Source organism: Physeter macrocephalus, chromosome 1 (genome assembly GCF_002837175.3).
Source record: "Physeter macrocephalus isolate SW-GA chromosome 1, ASM283717v5, whole genome shotgun sequence".
NCBI lineage: Eukaryota > Metazoa > Chordata > Mammalia > Artiodactyla > Physeteridae > Physeter > Physeter macrocephalus.
Window position 1 is genome coordinate 87,928,799 of NC_041214.2, and position 17,465 is coordinate 87,946,263.

The 17,465-nt window shown below is 36.7% G+C and overlaps 1 protein-coding gene and 1 pseudogene across 1 annotated transcript; one reads left to right on the forward strand and one right to left on the reverse strand.

Moving 5' to 3' along the window:
- Positions 1-816: 816 nt before the first annotated feature.
- Positions 817-12,620, reverse strand: PIGX (phosphatidylinositol glycan anchor biosynthesis class X). Its single transcript, XM_055085452.1, has 4 exons — positions 12,544-12,620; positions 10,280-10,421; positions 9,886-9,893; positions 817-1,387 (listed from the first exon to the last, which is right to left on the reverse strand). The coding sequence occupies exons 1-4, from the start codon at positions 12,618-12,620 to the stop codon at positions 817-819; spliced, it is 798 nt and encodes a 265-aa protein (XP_054941427.1).
- A 92-nt stretch (positions 12,621-12,712) lies between these two features.
- On the forward strand, positions 12,713-13,323 carry LOC102986957 (ras-related protein Rab-5A-like; annotated as a pseudogene).
- The last annotated feature ends 4,142 nt before the right edge of the window (positions 13,324-17,465 follow it).

The window sequence follows — 17,465 nt, forward strand, 5'->3', positions numbered from 1 at the left end:
AGAGCACTGCGGTCAGGAAGTCTAAGCAAAGGTCAGCACTCTTTCCATACTGGGCATAAAAAGTTAATGGAAAAAATGGTAAATGATTCTTTTAAAAAATAATATGGTAAAAAACATTTTAAAATAAGTATTCTACACCAAAAGTAAAACTGCACATGTGGCAGAAATTAACCATAACTTACAAACGTATCCATATACACATACATATTTATGTATGAAACCACACATATATACATACGCACACACATACACATGTATATCAACATTATATACATAATCTGTGTTCGTGTGTGTGTGTATGCACACACACACGCAAGTTTTCTCTAGATTCTTTATGGAAAGAGAAAAAAACCAGCATTAACTTCTACCCACCACAGCGAGCATTCTAATTCTTCTATTTGACAGTGATACCAAGTGCTATATTTTCACATGCTGTTTCTTCTCTGTTCATCACAGGAGTAACAGAACTTATTGGCAAAGGTCAAGGAATTATATAATCTTGAGTCATAAGGAACCTAGAGGTAATCAAGTTAAACCACTGTTCCAATGAGAGTATTTATCAAGTATCCAGCCACTATTTTAACGCTTTCTCTTTTTTTTGCTTTTTAAATGGCTTTATTAATTTCATATTATGAAAAGAATAATTTTTCCTATAACTGGATGAAATTGCGTTGCTGACAGAAAGTTTTACAGAGACAAAGCAATATTCAATTAGAAACTGGTAAGTGGAAACACTAAAAGGTTTACAGAAAAAGTAAATCACAAAAACTACAAGCATGTAGAGCAGAGGCCACATTACTGACCTCAGGGAAAATCTTAGGATTCAAGGTATAGGCAAAACTCATAATGATTGTCAGGTTCAGGAGTTTGGTAGCGCACATGATGCCTCATTTGCTGCTTCTTAGTCTTTCTCCTGATTTCCATCATCTGCCCTACGTGCTTCTCTACATCATCCCCCACTTCATTGTGATCAATATGCCTGCTGGGTATGGCCCATCGAAAATTAGGGACAAGTCGTCTAACCCGTCCCAGCCTGACATTTCCTCCAGGCTTCTGGCCTCTACCCACTCCCAAATCGTGTGATTCCTCTCCATTCTGCAAAGGGGCCTGGTCCCCCCCTCCTTTTTCCTGTTGGGTATTTTCCATGTTGAGATTTTTTACTGCTTGTTCCTCTTTGGATGCCGTTGCTCCTGGGCCTATGTTCGCGGTCTCCTGCTCCTTCCGATTCTTGCTGCAAGTGTGCCGCCGCGACCCTTTGACTCGCAGACCTGCTCCGCCCGCACCTCCTACTTTTGGGGGCCGCCCCCGGCCCACACTCCCGCAGGGACCGAGAAGGCAGCGAGCGACAGCTTGGTCTACCGTTAGATTGGGGCGAGTGCCAGTCGGCCTTTAATGCTTTCAATGACTGGAAGGGAGTTCATTACTTTGAATCATCTCACTTTATGTACTGTTAAAATTATTCCTTTTTTATTAGTAGAAACTTGATGCTCTGACCCATAATAATGCACCAATTGTCGATGCTTACAATATCTGCAATAAATACGTCCTCTGTTTTACTAAAGGTCCCTTATACATCAGAAGGCAACCACACTGCCTCCACTAAGTTTTCTCCTCCCCAAAGAAATATGCGGTTTTCCTGGTTTCTCATGACATGGTTTCTAAACCATTCATCGTATCAGTTGCCTTTCAAAATACTCAGAGAAAATAGTAGCAACACTACCTTCCTTAGCAAAAATTGCATTAGCTTTTTTTTTTTTTCAGTTTCTAGGTGTAAAAATTGCATTAGCTTTTTAGCAGCCTCATTTCAGTGTGACACATATCTATATACTATCTCTCTATATATATTTTTTAATTAATAGATTTCATTTTTTAGAGCAGTTTTAGGTTTACAGAAAAACTGAGCAGAAAATAACAGCATTCCCACATACTCCCCAAAGCTCCCACACACACACTCAGAGTTTTTTCTATTATTAACCACAATTTGGTACATTTGTTACAACTGATGAACATTATTATTAACTAAAGTCCATAGTTTAAGTTAGGGTTACTCTTTACATTGTATATTCTATGGATTCTTCACAAATGTAAAATGACACGTATCCATCATTACAGTATCGTACAGAATAGCTTCACTGACCCTGTGCTCTGCCTATTCATTCCTATATTATTCATTTGAACTTTTTGCACAAAACTTTAAATAACCCCCATCCTATTTTTTCGAGTAATTGATGTTTTACTAATTAAATGCAGGGCTTTATATCTCTCTCTATTAAATTTATCTTTCTGGCTACAGTCCATTTTTTCTAGGCTGTTGAGATTTAATTGAAATCCCAATCTGTCAACCAGCATTTATGTAACATTTATGAACTTGGTAACTGTGTCTTCTGTATTTTTATCTAAGGATAAAAATGTTGACCAGGAGGATCACAAGAGCAAACCCCTAAGGAATTTTACTAGAGATCTCCTGCTAGAAATTTATTAATGAACTCTCTTTGGGTACAGCTAGTTACAAATTAAAATAACACATAAGCCCAAATTTTCTATCTTGTCAACACAGATGACAAGATAATAAAGATAACTTTCTTTGAGTACTTAGGTATTTCACTAAGTGGTTTATATATGTTATCTCCTTTAATTTTCACAAGAACCCTATCAAGTAGGAACTCTTAGCCCCATTATATAAATGAGCAAACAAAGTATCAGGGTGGATAAACAATATATTGTAGCTAGTAAGTAAAGGAGACAAGATTCAAAGCCAGGTCAAACTGACTCTCCTATTCAATTAGGTTAAATAATATAAAATAGCCCATGTTTATCTAGTTGAAAATTAAGTGTAATAAGCAGAACTAACATAAAGTATATTCCTGATGGTGCTATTTAGAATTTATGATGGTACTATGATCTTCAGCTTCTCTAATTATTGAGCTGTTTTGTTTATTGCTTATTTTTCCATAGAAATAAAAATATGGTCACTTGCCAAAAATTGAGAATATTTTTAATATGAATTTAAGCTGGGATATAATGAAAATGAGGCAAATTGCTACACGGCATTCTGGCCTTCAGGTAGGGCCCTGTTGGTCAAAGGATTATTTGGTGACGGTTCAAAAATTTTATTCTGGGTATCTGAATCTCAAAAATCAGCCTTATAGGGGTTTTCTTTTGCAAGTAATGAAAATATCTGGAATTAGATAGTGGTGATGGTTGCACAACTTTATGAATATACTAAAAACTACTAAATTACACATTTCCAAAGGGTGAATTTTATGTCATGTGAATTATGTCTCAAAATTTTAAATGGGGATAATTTCTTTTTAATGAACCTCAACAGAGACCCAAATCCATTATAAACCAAGATCAAATAAGAACCAGCAGAAGCTAGTCCACAAACAACAGTCTGAGGTCCTGGAGCCGACTCAGCAGTTTAGGCTATGAATTTCTTGACACCTAGCTACCATAGGGAAGAGGGGGAAATGTACAAGTAGGTACACCAATTGACAGGTGATCAAAATCTCAAGAGAGTTACAGGTATGTGTATCACTTTAGATTCAAAATAATAGAGAAATATTTTTGAAAATCATAACCTGACAATCAAAAGTGATCTAGACAATAGCTGGATGCTGGTAAATCTCCCAAACACGTGCCAAACCATCAGTGCAACCCCCAAAAGTCCAGTGACTCTACACTGATCCACAAAAGTCAGAATTCATTGTTCCACTTTCACCATGATAAAACAATAGCAATAGAATGTTATCAAGAAATTGAAATTATGTATCAAAAATTAATCCTAGAGCAACATGCACTGGTTAACAGACATGGACCTATACTTTTTCATGACAACACTCAACTACACGTGTCATAAACCACCAGAGCAAAGTTAAATGAATTAAGGTATAAAACTTTTGTACCATATCTGTAACATTCAACAGATCTTTCTCTCATAGGCTAGAGCTCTTTCAAACAACGCAAAACATTCCCCAATTAAGACACAGTAATTGGTATCTCTGAATAACTTGTACAATCTAAAAAATGTAAAACCTTATAAAAATAAAATGTACAATACTTTTCTGACACAGGGATGTTAATTCTAACAATACTTATTTTTTTTATAATCAGTCTGGCTAAGGGTCTATCAATTTTATCCCTCTTAAAGAACAAGTTTTTGGTTTCACTGGCTTTCCCTATTGTGTTTCTGTTTTCTAGTTCATTAATTTCTGCTATGATCTTCACTATTTACATTCTTCTACTTTGGCTTCATGTGCTCTTCTTTTCATAGATTAAGGAAGCTTAGCTGAAAACACTGATTGAGACCTCTCTTCTTTCTAAAATAGGCATTTTAGTGCTACTAATTTCCCTCTAAACACAGCTTCAGCAGTACCCCACTACTTCTAATATTTTGTATTTTCATTTCCATTCAGTTCAAAATTCTTTATTTCCCTTTTGATTTCTCCTTTGACCATGGATTACTTAGAAGTATGCTAATTAGTTCCCAAATGTTTGAGGGTTTTCTAGAGATCTTTCTGTTCTTTATTTATAATTTAATTCCTTCGTAGTCAGAGAATATTCTTTGCACATCTTGAATTTTTCTAAATTTACTGAGGCTTGTTTTCTGGCCTAGAGTGATCTATCTTGGTAAATATTCCATATACACCTAAAAAAGAATGTGTATTCTATTGTTGTCAGGTGGAGTGTTCCATGAATGCTAATTAGGTCAAATTGATTGATAGTTTTGTTCAAATCTTCCATATCCTTATCAACTTTCTGTCTACTTATTATGTCAATTATTGAGAGAAGGGTACTGAAATCTCCAACTATAACTGTGGATTCATCTATTTCACCTTACAGTTCTACCAGTTTTTCTTTGTGCATTTTGAATCTCTGTTATTAGTGGCATAAATGTTTAGGATTATTATCTTCTTCTGATTAGTTGATCCCTTTATCAAAATGACCCTCCTTAGCACTGGTGATAGTCTTGGCTCTGAAATCCCTTTGACTAATGTTAATATAGCCACTTCAGCATTCTTTTGATCAGTGTGAGCATGTTCTATCTTTTGTTTTAAAATTTAAAGTTCATTTCTTGTATGCAACATACAGTTGGGTCTTGCTTTCTTATCCAATCTGAAAATCTCTGACTTTCAATGGAGATATTTAGACATTTACACTTAATATGATTATTGATATGGTTAAGTTTAATTCATCTTGTTCTCTATATCTTACATCTATTTTTTGTTCCCTTTTTCTTCTGTCTCTGCCTTCTTTCCAAGTGACTGAATGTTTTTCATAGTTCCATTTAATCCACTTTGCTGGCATATTAACTACAACTCTTTATTTTGTCATTTTTGTGGTTACTTTAGGGTTTATAGTAAACATCTTTAATGTAGCAGAGTCTACCTTCAAGTGATATAAACTACCTTACATTTAGAATAACAACCTAACAAAAGTGTATTTCATTATTCACTTCCCAACTTTTGTGATAGTGCTATCATACATTTTACTTAGACATGATTAAGAATGGCTACACTACATTGTTATTATTTTTTGTCAATTATCTTGGAAAAATTTAAATAAGAGAAAAAAGTCATATTTACCCATGTAGTTATATTTCAAGTGCTAGTCTTTCCTTGGTGTACATATAGATTTCATTTGGTATCATTTTCCTTCTGCCTGAAGGACCTCTTCTAACATTTCTTGTATTGGAGGTCTGATGGTAATGAATTCTTCCAGCCTGTACATCTGAAAAAGTCTTTATTTCACCTTCACCTTGAAAGGTATTTTCACTGGCTACAGAATTCTAAATTCACAGGTTTTTTCTTTCAATACTTTAAAGATAATGCTACTCCATTTTCTTGTTTGCATTATTTTTGACAAGAAATCTGCTGTTATTCTTATCTTTGGTCCTCTGTATTTTACATGTGGTTTTTTCATCTTGATGCTTTTAAGATTTTTCTCATTATCATTGTTTTAAACAATTTGATTATCATGTACCTTGGTGTAGTTTCCTTCATATTTCTTGTACTTGAGCATTGTAGATATGTGGGTTTATAGTTTTCATCAAATTTGAAAATTTCTCAGCCATTATTTCTTTTTTTCTGGCTGCCTTGGGTCTTAGTTGCGACACACCAGATCTTCACTGTGGCATGTAGGCTCTTTCGTTATGGCACGCAGGCTCTTCACTGCAGCGCGCAGGCTTCTCTCTAGTTGAGGTGCATGGGTTCCAGAGTGCACGGGCTCTTTAGTTGTGGCACGCAGGCTCTAGAGAGGGTGGGCTCTATAGTTTGTGGCACATGGGCTCTCTAGTTGAGGCACGCGGGCTCACCAGTTATGGTGCATGGGCTTAGCTGTCCCGTGGCATGTGGGATCTTAGTTCCCGAATCAGGGATTGAACCCGCATCCCCTGCATTGGAAGGAGGAGTCTTAACCACTGGACCACCAGGGAAGTCCCTCAGCCATTATTTCTCCAAATATTTTTTCCATCTCCATCTCTTTCCTCTCTCCTTGTGGACTCCCATTACACCTCCCCCCCAGCTCTACTGAGATATAATTGACATACAACATTGTGTAGCTTTAAGGTGTACAACATGAAGATCTGATATATGCATATATTACAAAATGATTACCGTAATAAGATTAGTTAACACATCCATCACCTCATATAATTACCTTTATGTGTATGTGTGTGAGGTGAATACTTTTAAAGTATACTCTCTTAGCAAGTTTCAAGTATACAATACAGTATCATTAACTATAGTTACCATGCTGTACATTAGATTTTCAGAACTTACTCATCTTATAACTGGAAGTTTGTACTCTTTGACTACATTCACCCATTTTTCCCACATTCTCACCCCTGGCAACCAACAATCTACTCTCTGTTTCTGAGTTCAGTTTTTCTTAGATTCCACATATAAGTGAGATCATACAATATTTGTCTTTCTCTGACTTATTTTACTTAGCATAATGCCCTCACAGTTCATGTGTTTTGTTGCAAATGGCAGGATTTTCTTTTTTATGGCTGAATAACATTCCACTGTGTGTCTGTGTGTGTGTGTGTGTGTGTGTGTGTGTATACATATTTATGTGTATATACACATATATATACACACACACACACACGTATATACACATTTATATATAGCTCTCATTTTCATATCTATCTCTCTCTCTCACATTTTTTTGTCTGTTCATCCACTGATGGACGCCTAGGTTGTTTCCATACCCTGGCTATTGTAAACAGTGCTGCAATGAATGCAGGGGTGCAGACGTCTCTTGGAAGCAGCCCAGTTACACTTATGGTGGGGGCCACTTGAAGTTGTCCCACAACTCACTAATAATGCTCTACTCACTTTTTATGTTTCTTTTTTTTAATCTCTTTTATATTTTTGGTAGTTTCTATTGCTATGATTTCAGTTCATTAGTCTTTTCTTCTGCATTGATCTGCCATTAATTTCATCCAGAATATTTTCCATCTCACACTTTGTAGTCTTAATCTTTAAAATGTCAACTGTCCTTTCATATATCTTCCATTTCTCTACTTACCTTTTTGAACATATGGAATACAGTTATAATAACTATTTTCTTGGCCTGTCTGTTAATTCTAATATCTGGGTCAGTTCTGCATCAGTTTTGACTGATTCATTGATCTCCTCATTACAGGTCATATTTTCCCACATCCTTGCATCCTTGCAAACTTTTTATTAGAGTCAAGACATTTTTATCTTTTTGGGTGCTAGATATTTCTGCATTCCGATAAATATTCTTGAGCTTTCTTTGGAATGCAGTAAATTTACTTGCAACAGTTTGATTTTTGGAAGGTCGTGGTTTTGAAATTTGTTAAGTAGGACTGAAGCAATGTGCAGTCTAGGGCTTAGTGTTCCCCACTACTGAGTAAAAGTTCTTCTGTTTAATCTATCCAATGCCCAGTGAATTATGAGGATTTTCCTAGTCTGGTTGGTGGGAACAGGTACTACAACTGAGCCAGTGTGAGACGCTGCTACCTCTAATTTTTTCATATGGTTCTTTTCCCAGCATCAAGCAGTTTCCTCACATGCATGCATTAATTAATCCTCAACTACGTACTTGAGGGGAACCTCTATGGATCTCTGCAGTTTGTCTATTTGCAGTTCTCTCCTCTCTGGTACACTGTCTAGTGAATTCTTGTGACTTTGGTCTTTCCCAAATATTACCTTTATCTCCTCAACTCAAGAAGTCCACCAGGCTCTGCTTGGGTTCACCCTCCCTGTACTACAGCCTGAAAACTCTCATGCAAAAAGCTAGGACACGGCTTCCCTGGTGGCGCAGTGGTTGAGAGTCTGCCTGTTGATGCAGGGAACGCGGGATCGTGCCCCGGTCCGGGAGGATCCCACGTGCCGCGGAGCGGCTGGGCCCGTGAGCCATGGCCGCTGAGCCTGCGCGTCCGGAGCCTGTGCTCCGCACCGCATTAATTAATCCTCAACTACGTACTTGAGGGGAACCTCTATGGATCTCTGCAGTTTGTCTATTTGCAGTTCTCTCCTCTCTGGTACACTGTCTAGTGAATTCTTGTGACTTTGGTCTTTCCCAAATATTACCTTTATCTCCTCAACTCAAGAAGTCCACCAGGCTCTGCTTGGGTTCACCCTCCCTGTACTACAGCCTGAAAACTCTCATGCAAAAAGCTAGGACACGGCTTCCCTGGTGGCGCAGTGGTTGAGAGTCTGCCTGTTGATGCAGGGAACGCGGGATCGTGCCCCGGTCCGGGAGGATCCCACGTGCCGCGGAGCGGCTGGGCCCGTGAGCCATGGCCTCTGAGCCTGCGCGTACCGCCAAAAAAAAAAAAAAAAAAAAAAAAAGCTAGGACAACTGAAGCTCTAACCTTATTTATTTCCCATCTCTAAGATATCACTGCCTTCACTGCCTGATATTCAATTATTTTTTCCATTATTTCATATATTTTGTCTATTTCTTGGTTGTTTCAAGTGGGAAAGTAAATCTGGTCCCTGTTCTCCAACTTGGCCAAGGCAGAAGTCCTAACACATTTTGATTGAGTGAAACTTATGATTCCAAAAACACAGTATTTCCAGAACACAGGAAGAAATGGTGACTGGGGGTTAAAAAATAGGTGGAAGCTTATCATGTATACATTTTTACACCCCCTGAATTTTGAATCATGAGAATGTAACTACCTACTCAAAAACGAACTTAAGTAAATAAAACAGGTGAAGAAATTGGCCTAAATCACAATTAGACATAAATCGCCATCATAAATGACTCTAAGCGTATCCATTTTGCCTTTTAAAAATTCATATATTGGGCTTCCCTGGTGGCGCAGTGGTTGAGAGTCCTCCTGCCGATGCAGGGGACGCGGGTTCGTGCCCCGGTCAGCAAGGATCCCACGTGCCGTGAAGCGGCTGGGCCCGTGAGCCATGGCTGCTGAGCCTGCGCGTCCGGAGCCTGTGCTCCGCAACGGGAGAGGCCACAACAGTGTGAGGCCCGCGTACCACAAAAAAAAAAAATTCATATATAAATTATAATCCTATGAATTAAGACAGTGTTCCCCAAAATTTCTTAATAGGAATCACTTGAGTCATTAACAGATTTGGGGGTCCAATATGAACTGCTGAATTAAACTTTCCTAGGCAGACAATAACCTGCACAGGTGATTCTTATCAAAGTTAGCGAAACCCTTAACTAAGGAGTAAGATTTATTTCCCAAAGAACAACAACTTTGCAATCAGGCAATCCTAGATTCATTTCTTGGCTTTTCCATTTGCCTATGTGATCCTGGATAAGTTATTTGGCCTCTCTGTGCCTTTTGCCTTATCTATAAAATGCAATCTTTCCAAGGTTGTTATAAGATTAATCTATGTAAAGCGTGTGGGACATAATCTTTCTTATAATGCTTAATTTTACCTTGCTTCCTTAAAAAAAAAAAAAAAAAGAAGGTATTTGTCATACAGATATCCAATAAATATTTGTTTTGTTTCTTCCCATACCCAAATTATACAGGTGTTGGGGTATATGTCAATTTAACAAAGTTGTTGTTGAAGCAGTATTTATTAACCATTTATCTTCTCAAACAGAAGCTTTAACAACATCAGTTTACTTGGCTTATTACTGACAAGTATGACAGGTATCACTCACTTTTTAAAGAATACTCCCGTTCTATCTTTAAAAGGTTACTTTATACACTTAAAAAAAATCAATACAAAAGTACTACAATGTTGTCTTACCTATTTTGCCTTAATCCAAATTATAGCATCCCTACAATAATTTCTCTCTCAAAAAAACCCTCTAACACTTGTACCTCTGTTATGTTTCTCTCTCGTAATGAAGCCAACTCATACGGATCCACAAAAAGTCCTGTCGGGATGTACTGTTTAATTAAGAGTCGGCAGGTCTGTAAGTCCTCAATGCTCTCTCCAAATTTCACTTTTATTAACAGGTCTCTGTAAGACAAGTATGTTTAAAGTAAATATCTTCATTCTTTTTTTAAATGAGGTAGTATAACGTTATATTCAAGTTAGTAGAAATACTATATTTCAAATTAGTTTTTCAAAACAAGATTATATCAAGTCAAATGAAATATTTACATCACATCAGAACCACTCATTAGATCTTTCATAAATTCATGTCATAAGCCATAATACAGTATTAGTGTGAAAACAGACAAAGATCAATGGAAAGGGATGGAGTCCAGAAACAGACACACTTTTAAAAATAAAGATGCCAATATAATTTGATGGGGATAAGATTGTCTTTTCAGCAAACAGTACTGAAACAACTGTGTATCTATATAAAAAAAACTGAATCTTGACCGCTACCTCATACCATACTACAAATATTAATTTGAAATAGATTATAAACCTAAATGGATAATTGTCCTGGCATTCTGTCTGGAGGCCCATTCTGGACCAAGTGCAGGGAAGAAGATCCAAAGCACGGTGGTTTTGCTTAAGTGAGAAAACAGAGACAGAAGATAAGGGTGGCTTAAGTAGCTAGAAGTCACAGTGCTATGTTCCAGAAAGGAAGGAACTTCATAGAAAGAGTTCTAGAAGTCTGAAATGGAATCCCCTTGAGTTTTTGTTGAATACTAAAATAAGCGTGAGTAAGATGTAACTCCACAAGACTAGACAAAGAATTACAAGGGAAGTGAAAGATGAGAAATTCTGAAATTTCGCAGAGGGTGGGGAGACACTGCATTCCAACCAACCAAAGCATAGAGATCAAAGGGCTCAGCAGAGATTCCCATAGAGATAGAAATAGAATGGTGGTTGCCTGGGGCAGGGGGAAGAGAAGAATGGGGAGTTATTGTTAAGAGGCACAGAGTTTCAGTTTTGCAACATGAAGAGATTTATGGATGGACAGTAGTGATGGTAACACAACAATGTGAATGTCCTTAATGTCACTGAAGTGTACAATTAAAAACGGTTAAGATGGCAAATTTTATGTTACAGACATTTTACCACAATTAAAATAAATAATAATGTAAAAAATATATGACTGGCTGTTCAGAGCAAAAGTAACAACAATATATGGTAGTGTTTATAACATAAGCAAAACATGTAAAGTTAATAAACGTATGGCAAGAATAGCATAAAGGGGAGGAGAAAGAAGTGAACTATTCTGATATACGATTCGTACATTATTCATGGTATGCAATAATATTTGAAGGTAGACTATGATAAGTTAAAACTGTAAACCCTAAAGCAAACAATTTTTTAATTGTTTAAAAAAGAGAGAGGTATAGTTAATAAGCCAAAAATGGAGATAAAATGGAATGATTAAAAAATATTCCATTTATCCAAAATAAGGTAGAAAAAAGAAAAAAGATTAAATGGGACAAATAGAAAAAAACAGAAAAAAAGTAGCAAGATGGATAGATTTAAACCAAACCAACCAAATCTCTATTTAAATTAAAAGTAAATAGTCTGATCACTCCAATTAGAATGTAGAGACAGACTGGATAAAATAGCAACACTTAACTATACGCTGTCTACAAGAAACGTTAAATATAAACACAGAGATAAAAGTAGAAGGATGGGAAAATGTATGCAAATGTTAATAACAATAAATATGGAGTGGCTATATTAATACTTAAAAAGTGGACTTCAGGACAAGGAATATTGTCAGGGATAAAGAAGGACATTACATAAAAATAAAAGGGTTAATCGTCAAGAAAATATAACAATCCTAAATGTACTTTATGCACCTAAAAACAGAGCTTCAAAGTATTCATATATTTTACTTCTTAGCAAAAACTGGTTGAACTACAAGGATAAACAGACAAATCCACAGTTAGAGAAAAAGATTTTGATGCCCTTCCCTCCATAATGGATAGAACAAGTAGAGAGAAAATCAGTAAGGATACAGAAGGCATGAACAACCTTCAATTTAGTTGATCTAATTAACAATTACAGATCATACTCAGTACATAAGAAAAGCTATACGCTGGGCAATAAGTCTCTAGAAGTTTAAAAGAACTGAAATCATGCAGAATATGGTCTCTAACTACACGGAATTAAATTGGAAATCAACAGAAGGAGGAGACACCGCCTCCACCAAAGCCACAGCTTCAGCTTCTCTCTTGTCCTTTGGGCTATGCCTGGGATCTGCTGCCAGGTAGCTTCAGCCCCACAGTCCTGCATGTGTGGTCTCAGGTTCCTTTAGTTCCAGAAAGAGAAAAATTGACACCTCGCATCCTGGAGACTGAAATTAGGGACTTCTTTCAAATTTAAACATGGCTAATCAAGGAGCAACAAGACCCAACGGGCCAAACACTGGAAATAAAATACAGTACGCTGGTACAAACTGGTACTTCTGGGAGAGCCTGCTGTTGGCATATCAAACCTGGTGCTTCGTCTTGTGAAGGACCACTTTCATGAATTTCAAGACAGTACCACCAGGGCTGTTTTTTTAAGCTGTGTGAAATATGGGACATGAGATACAGTTGGTCAAGAATGATGTCATAGCCTAGTACCGATGTACTACAGAGAACTACAGGCAGCCATTAGTTGCATATGATATCACAAATGAGGAGTCCTTTGCAAGAGCAAAAGACTGGGTTAAAGAACTTCAGAGGCAAGTGAGTTCTAACATAGTCATAGCTTTACCAGGAAACAAGGCCGACCTAGAATAAAAGGGCTGAGATTTCCAGGAAGCGCAGATGACAAGTTATTCACGAAGACATCAGCTCAAACATCAATAAATGTAAATGAAATATTCACAGTAATAGCTAAAAAGCTGCCAAAGAATGAACTACAGAATCCAGAAGCAAATTCTGCCAGAGGAAGAGCAGCAGGCCTTACTGAACCCACACAGCCAACCAGGGGTCAGTGCTGTAGTTACTAACCTACAGTTGGAACTAGGTAGAATATTCTTCTGTTTTCTAAATGTTAGCAGTAGAATTGGAGCGTTTAACAAGTTTAATATGACTTCCAAAAAGAAGAGACTTACAATAGAGTCAATTTTCTAATACAGAATTATTTTAAGTGTTTTGAACTTAATTTTTAATAATATGCATGTGTCCCTGACTAATGTTTCAGGAATAGAAGGAGAGAATGAGAGCTGTGTGTCCACTTATTTCATTGGAAGGTTAGGGGGAATCATTTCTCATCACCAGAGATAAAGACAAATGACTGTCTGGACTGACAGTTAACCAGAACCCACAGTTCTATGAAAAAGATTTGGAACTCTTCAGAAACATTCTTTATTTAGAAGGAGGTTCTAAGGATACTTATACTTAGCTACAGTATTCAGGATAACAGTAATTTCTCCTAGTATCTAAATTTAAAGTGTACATTCCACGTTTTAACAAATTATCCAAGAGAAAACAGTCCCATATCTTCAAGGGAAAAAAATGAACATCAGTAGCATCTAAACTATAGCTAGTCCTGTTATATTTTAAATGGGCTTAAAAAATCAAATGTAGGGACTTCCCTGGCGGCGCAATGGATGGGACTCCACGCTCCCAATGCAGGGGGCCTGGGTTCAATCCCTGGTCAGGGAACTAGATCCCACATGCATGCCGCAACTAAGAAGTGCGCATGCCACAACTGAGGAGCCCACGTGCCGCAACTAAGGAGCCTTCGAGCCGCAACTAAGGAGCCCGCCTACAGCAACTAAGGCCCGGCACAACGAAATAAATAAATAATTAAATATATTTTAAAAAATCAAATGTAACCCCAATTTGTTTTAGGAATATGAAAAATGATAAGTGCATCTTGATGAACAGTGTTCCCTTTAAACATGTGACCTTATCAACAAAAGTGAGATAAACCAGGTGTCTGTGATTCTGTTTAATCACTGCTGGTCATTATGTAGGTTTTGTTGTTTAGGGGCAGAGAAGGAGCTTTTGTCCCCATTGGACATAATACAGTCAATATACTAACAATCATGTACATTCAAACTTATTATTTATTTTTGGCTGCGTCGGGTCTTAGTTGTGGCGCACAGGCTGTTCAGCCCATGGGCTTCTCTCGAGTTGTGGCATGTGGGTTTTCTCTTCTCTAGTTGTGGCGTGCAGGCTCCAGGCCACGAGCTCAGTAGTTGTGGCGTGTGGGCTTAGTTGCTCCGTGGCATGTGGGATCTTAGTTCCCTGACCAAGGATTGAACCCATGTCCCCTGCATTGTAAGGCGGATTCTTTACCACTGGACCACCATGGAAGTCCCCAAACTTATTTTAGAGTTAGTCTTCAGCTGTGCTGTAAGTTGGGTAATGCATGGTAATTTCCACATATATGTTTATTACTTTTCTGTAATATTTAAGAGTTGCTTAAAGTATGCAAATGCTCTATTTACAATAACCAGGACATGGAAGCAACCTAAGTGTCCATCAACAGATGAATGGATAAAGAAGATGTGGCACATATATACAGTGGAATATTACTCAGCCATAAAAAGGAACGAAACTGAGTTATTTGTAGTGAGGTGGATGTACCTAGAGACTGTCATACAGAGTGAAGTCAGAAAGAGAAAGACAAATAACACATATATATGGAATCTAAAAAATCTAACACATATATATGGAATCTAAAAAAAAAAAAAGAAGAAAAAGAAAATGGTCAGAAGAACCTAGTGGCAAGATGAAATAAAGACACAGACCTACTAGAGAATGGACTTGAGGATATGGGGAGGGGAAAGGGTAAGCTGGGACAAAGTGAGAGAGTGGCATGGACATATATACACTACCAAGCGTAGGGTGGATAGCTGGTGGGAAGCAGCCGCATAGCACAGGCAGATCAGCTCGGTGCTTTGTGACCACCTAGAGGGGTGGGATAGGGAGGGTGGGAGGGAGGGAGATGCAAGAGGGAAGAGACATGGGGACATATGTATATGTATAACTGATTCACTTTGTTATAAAGCAGAAACTGACACACCATTGTAAAGCAATTATACTCTAATAAAGATGTTAAAAAAAAGTATGCAAATGAATAGTTACTAAAACAATTTTTTTCTTCTCGCCCCGTTTGAAAGAAAGGGGCTTCAGTTGTTCCTACATGGCTAGAACCATAATAAACAATATACCTGTAATTTATAACATTAAATATTCTGATATGCTAGTAACGATAATGCAGCCTTATTTTCCCAATTCATTTTATTTTGATAGGTTCAGTATATTGCACTAATTGTTTTAGGTATGAGATCGACCATGTGTCAGAGATGATTTAATCTATTTAAGTGTTGAACTGTTAGCACAACTTCTACATTTACAGTAATTCAGAATTAGTAAGGAAAACAGTTCACCAGTGTTTAGTTTTATACTAAGGTGCTCAGGTTGAAATAAAATGGTTATTATAAGAAGAAAAAAAATCAATAAAAGATTTCTGGAAATTCCCCTAAAACCTTAAAATCAAACAATTGTGTCTAAAGGACTGACACCAAAGATGAAATAAAAAAGGAAATTAGAAAATATATTGAACTAAATGAAAATGAAAAGAGGGGAATTCCCTGGTGGTCCAGTGGTTAGGGCTTCACACTCACTTCCACTGCAGGGGGCATGGGTTTGATCCCTGGTCGGGGAACTAAGATCCCACATGCCATGCAGCACAGCCAAAAAATAAAATTAAAAAAGCTGCAGTGATCCAAACAGTGTGGTACCAGTGAAAGAATAGAAAACAGATCAATGGAACAGAATAGAGAGCCCAGAAATAGACCCACACACATATAGTCAACTTATCTTTTAAAAAAAAAAATGAAAACAAATATGTCAAAATTTGTAGGATAGCAGAAATACAGAAACAGATGTAGTGGACATACCTATGGATACCAAGGGGGAAAGGGAGGGGGGATGAATTGGGAGATTGGGATTGACAGATATACACTATTGATACTATGTATAAAATAGATAACTAATGAGAATCTACTGTATAGCACAGGGAACTCTACTCAATATTCTGTGGTGACCTAAATGAGAAGGAAATCCAAAAAAAGAGGGGATATATGTATATGTATAGCTGATTCACTTTGCTGTACAGTATAAACTAACACAATATTGTAAAGCAGCCATACTCCAATTAAAAAATCATTAAAAAATAATAAAATTAAAGAAAATTTGTAGGATATAACTAAACCTCTGCTTAGAAGGAAATTTATACTTTTTTGTTTATTCGTATTTTATTGAAGTATAGTTGCTATACAATATTACGTAGGTTACATGTATATAATAGAGTGATTCACAATTTTTAAAGGTTATATTCCATTTATAGTTACTATAAAATACTGGCTATATTCCCCATGTTGTACAATATACCTCTGTAGCTTATTTTATACCTAATAGTTTGTACCACTTACTCCCCTACCCATACGTTGCCCGTCCCCACTGGTAACCACTAGTTTGTTCTCTATATGTGTGAGTTTGCTTATTTTTTGTTACATACACTAGTTTGTTGTATTTTTAGATTCCACATACAAGTGATATCATACCGTATTTGTCTTTCTCTTCTGACTTATTTCACTTAGCATAATGCCCTCTAAGTCCATGCATTTTGCTGCAAATGGCAAAAATTTGTTCCTTTTTACAGCTGAGTAGTATTCCATTATGTATATATACCACATCTTCTTTATCCATGCATAGAAATTTATACTTTTAAATGCAAAGATACTTATATTAGGGGGGAAAAGGTCTAAAAATCAATAACCTAAACTGCCATATTAAACAACTAAAAAGGAAGAGGAAATTAAACTTAAAGTAAAGAGGAAGGAGATAATCAAGCGCAGACATTAATGAAAGAGAAAGTAGACAAATAATATAATAGAGAAAAATCAATGAAATATTTCCTTTGTAGAGATCAATAACATTGGTAAATCTCTAGACTGATCATGAAAGAAAAAAAAGCACAAATTACCAGAATGAAAGAGGGAACATTACTACACAACCTCTACATACTAAGAGGACAATAAGGGAATATTTGAATAATTTTATTCCAATAAATTAAACAACTTAAATAAAATAGACAAATTCCTGGAAAGAAAAAAATCACTAAAACTGATAA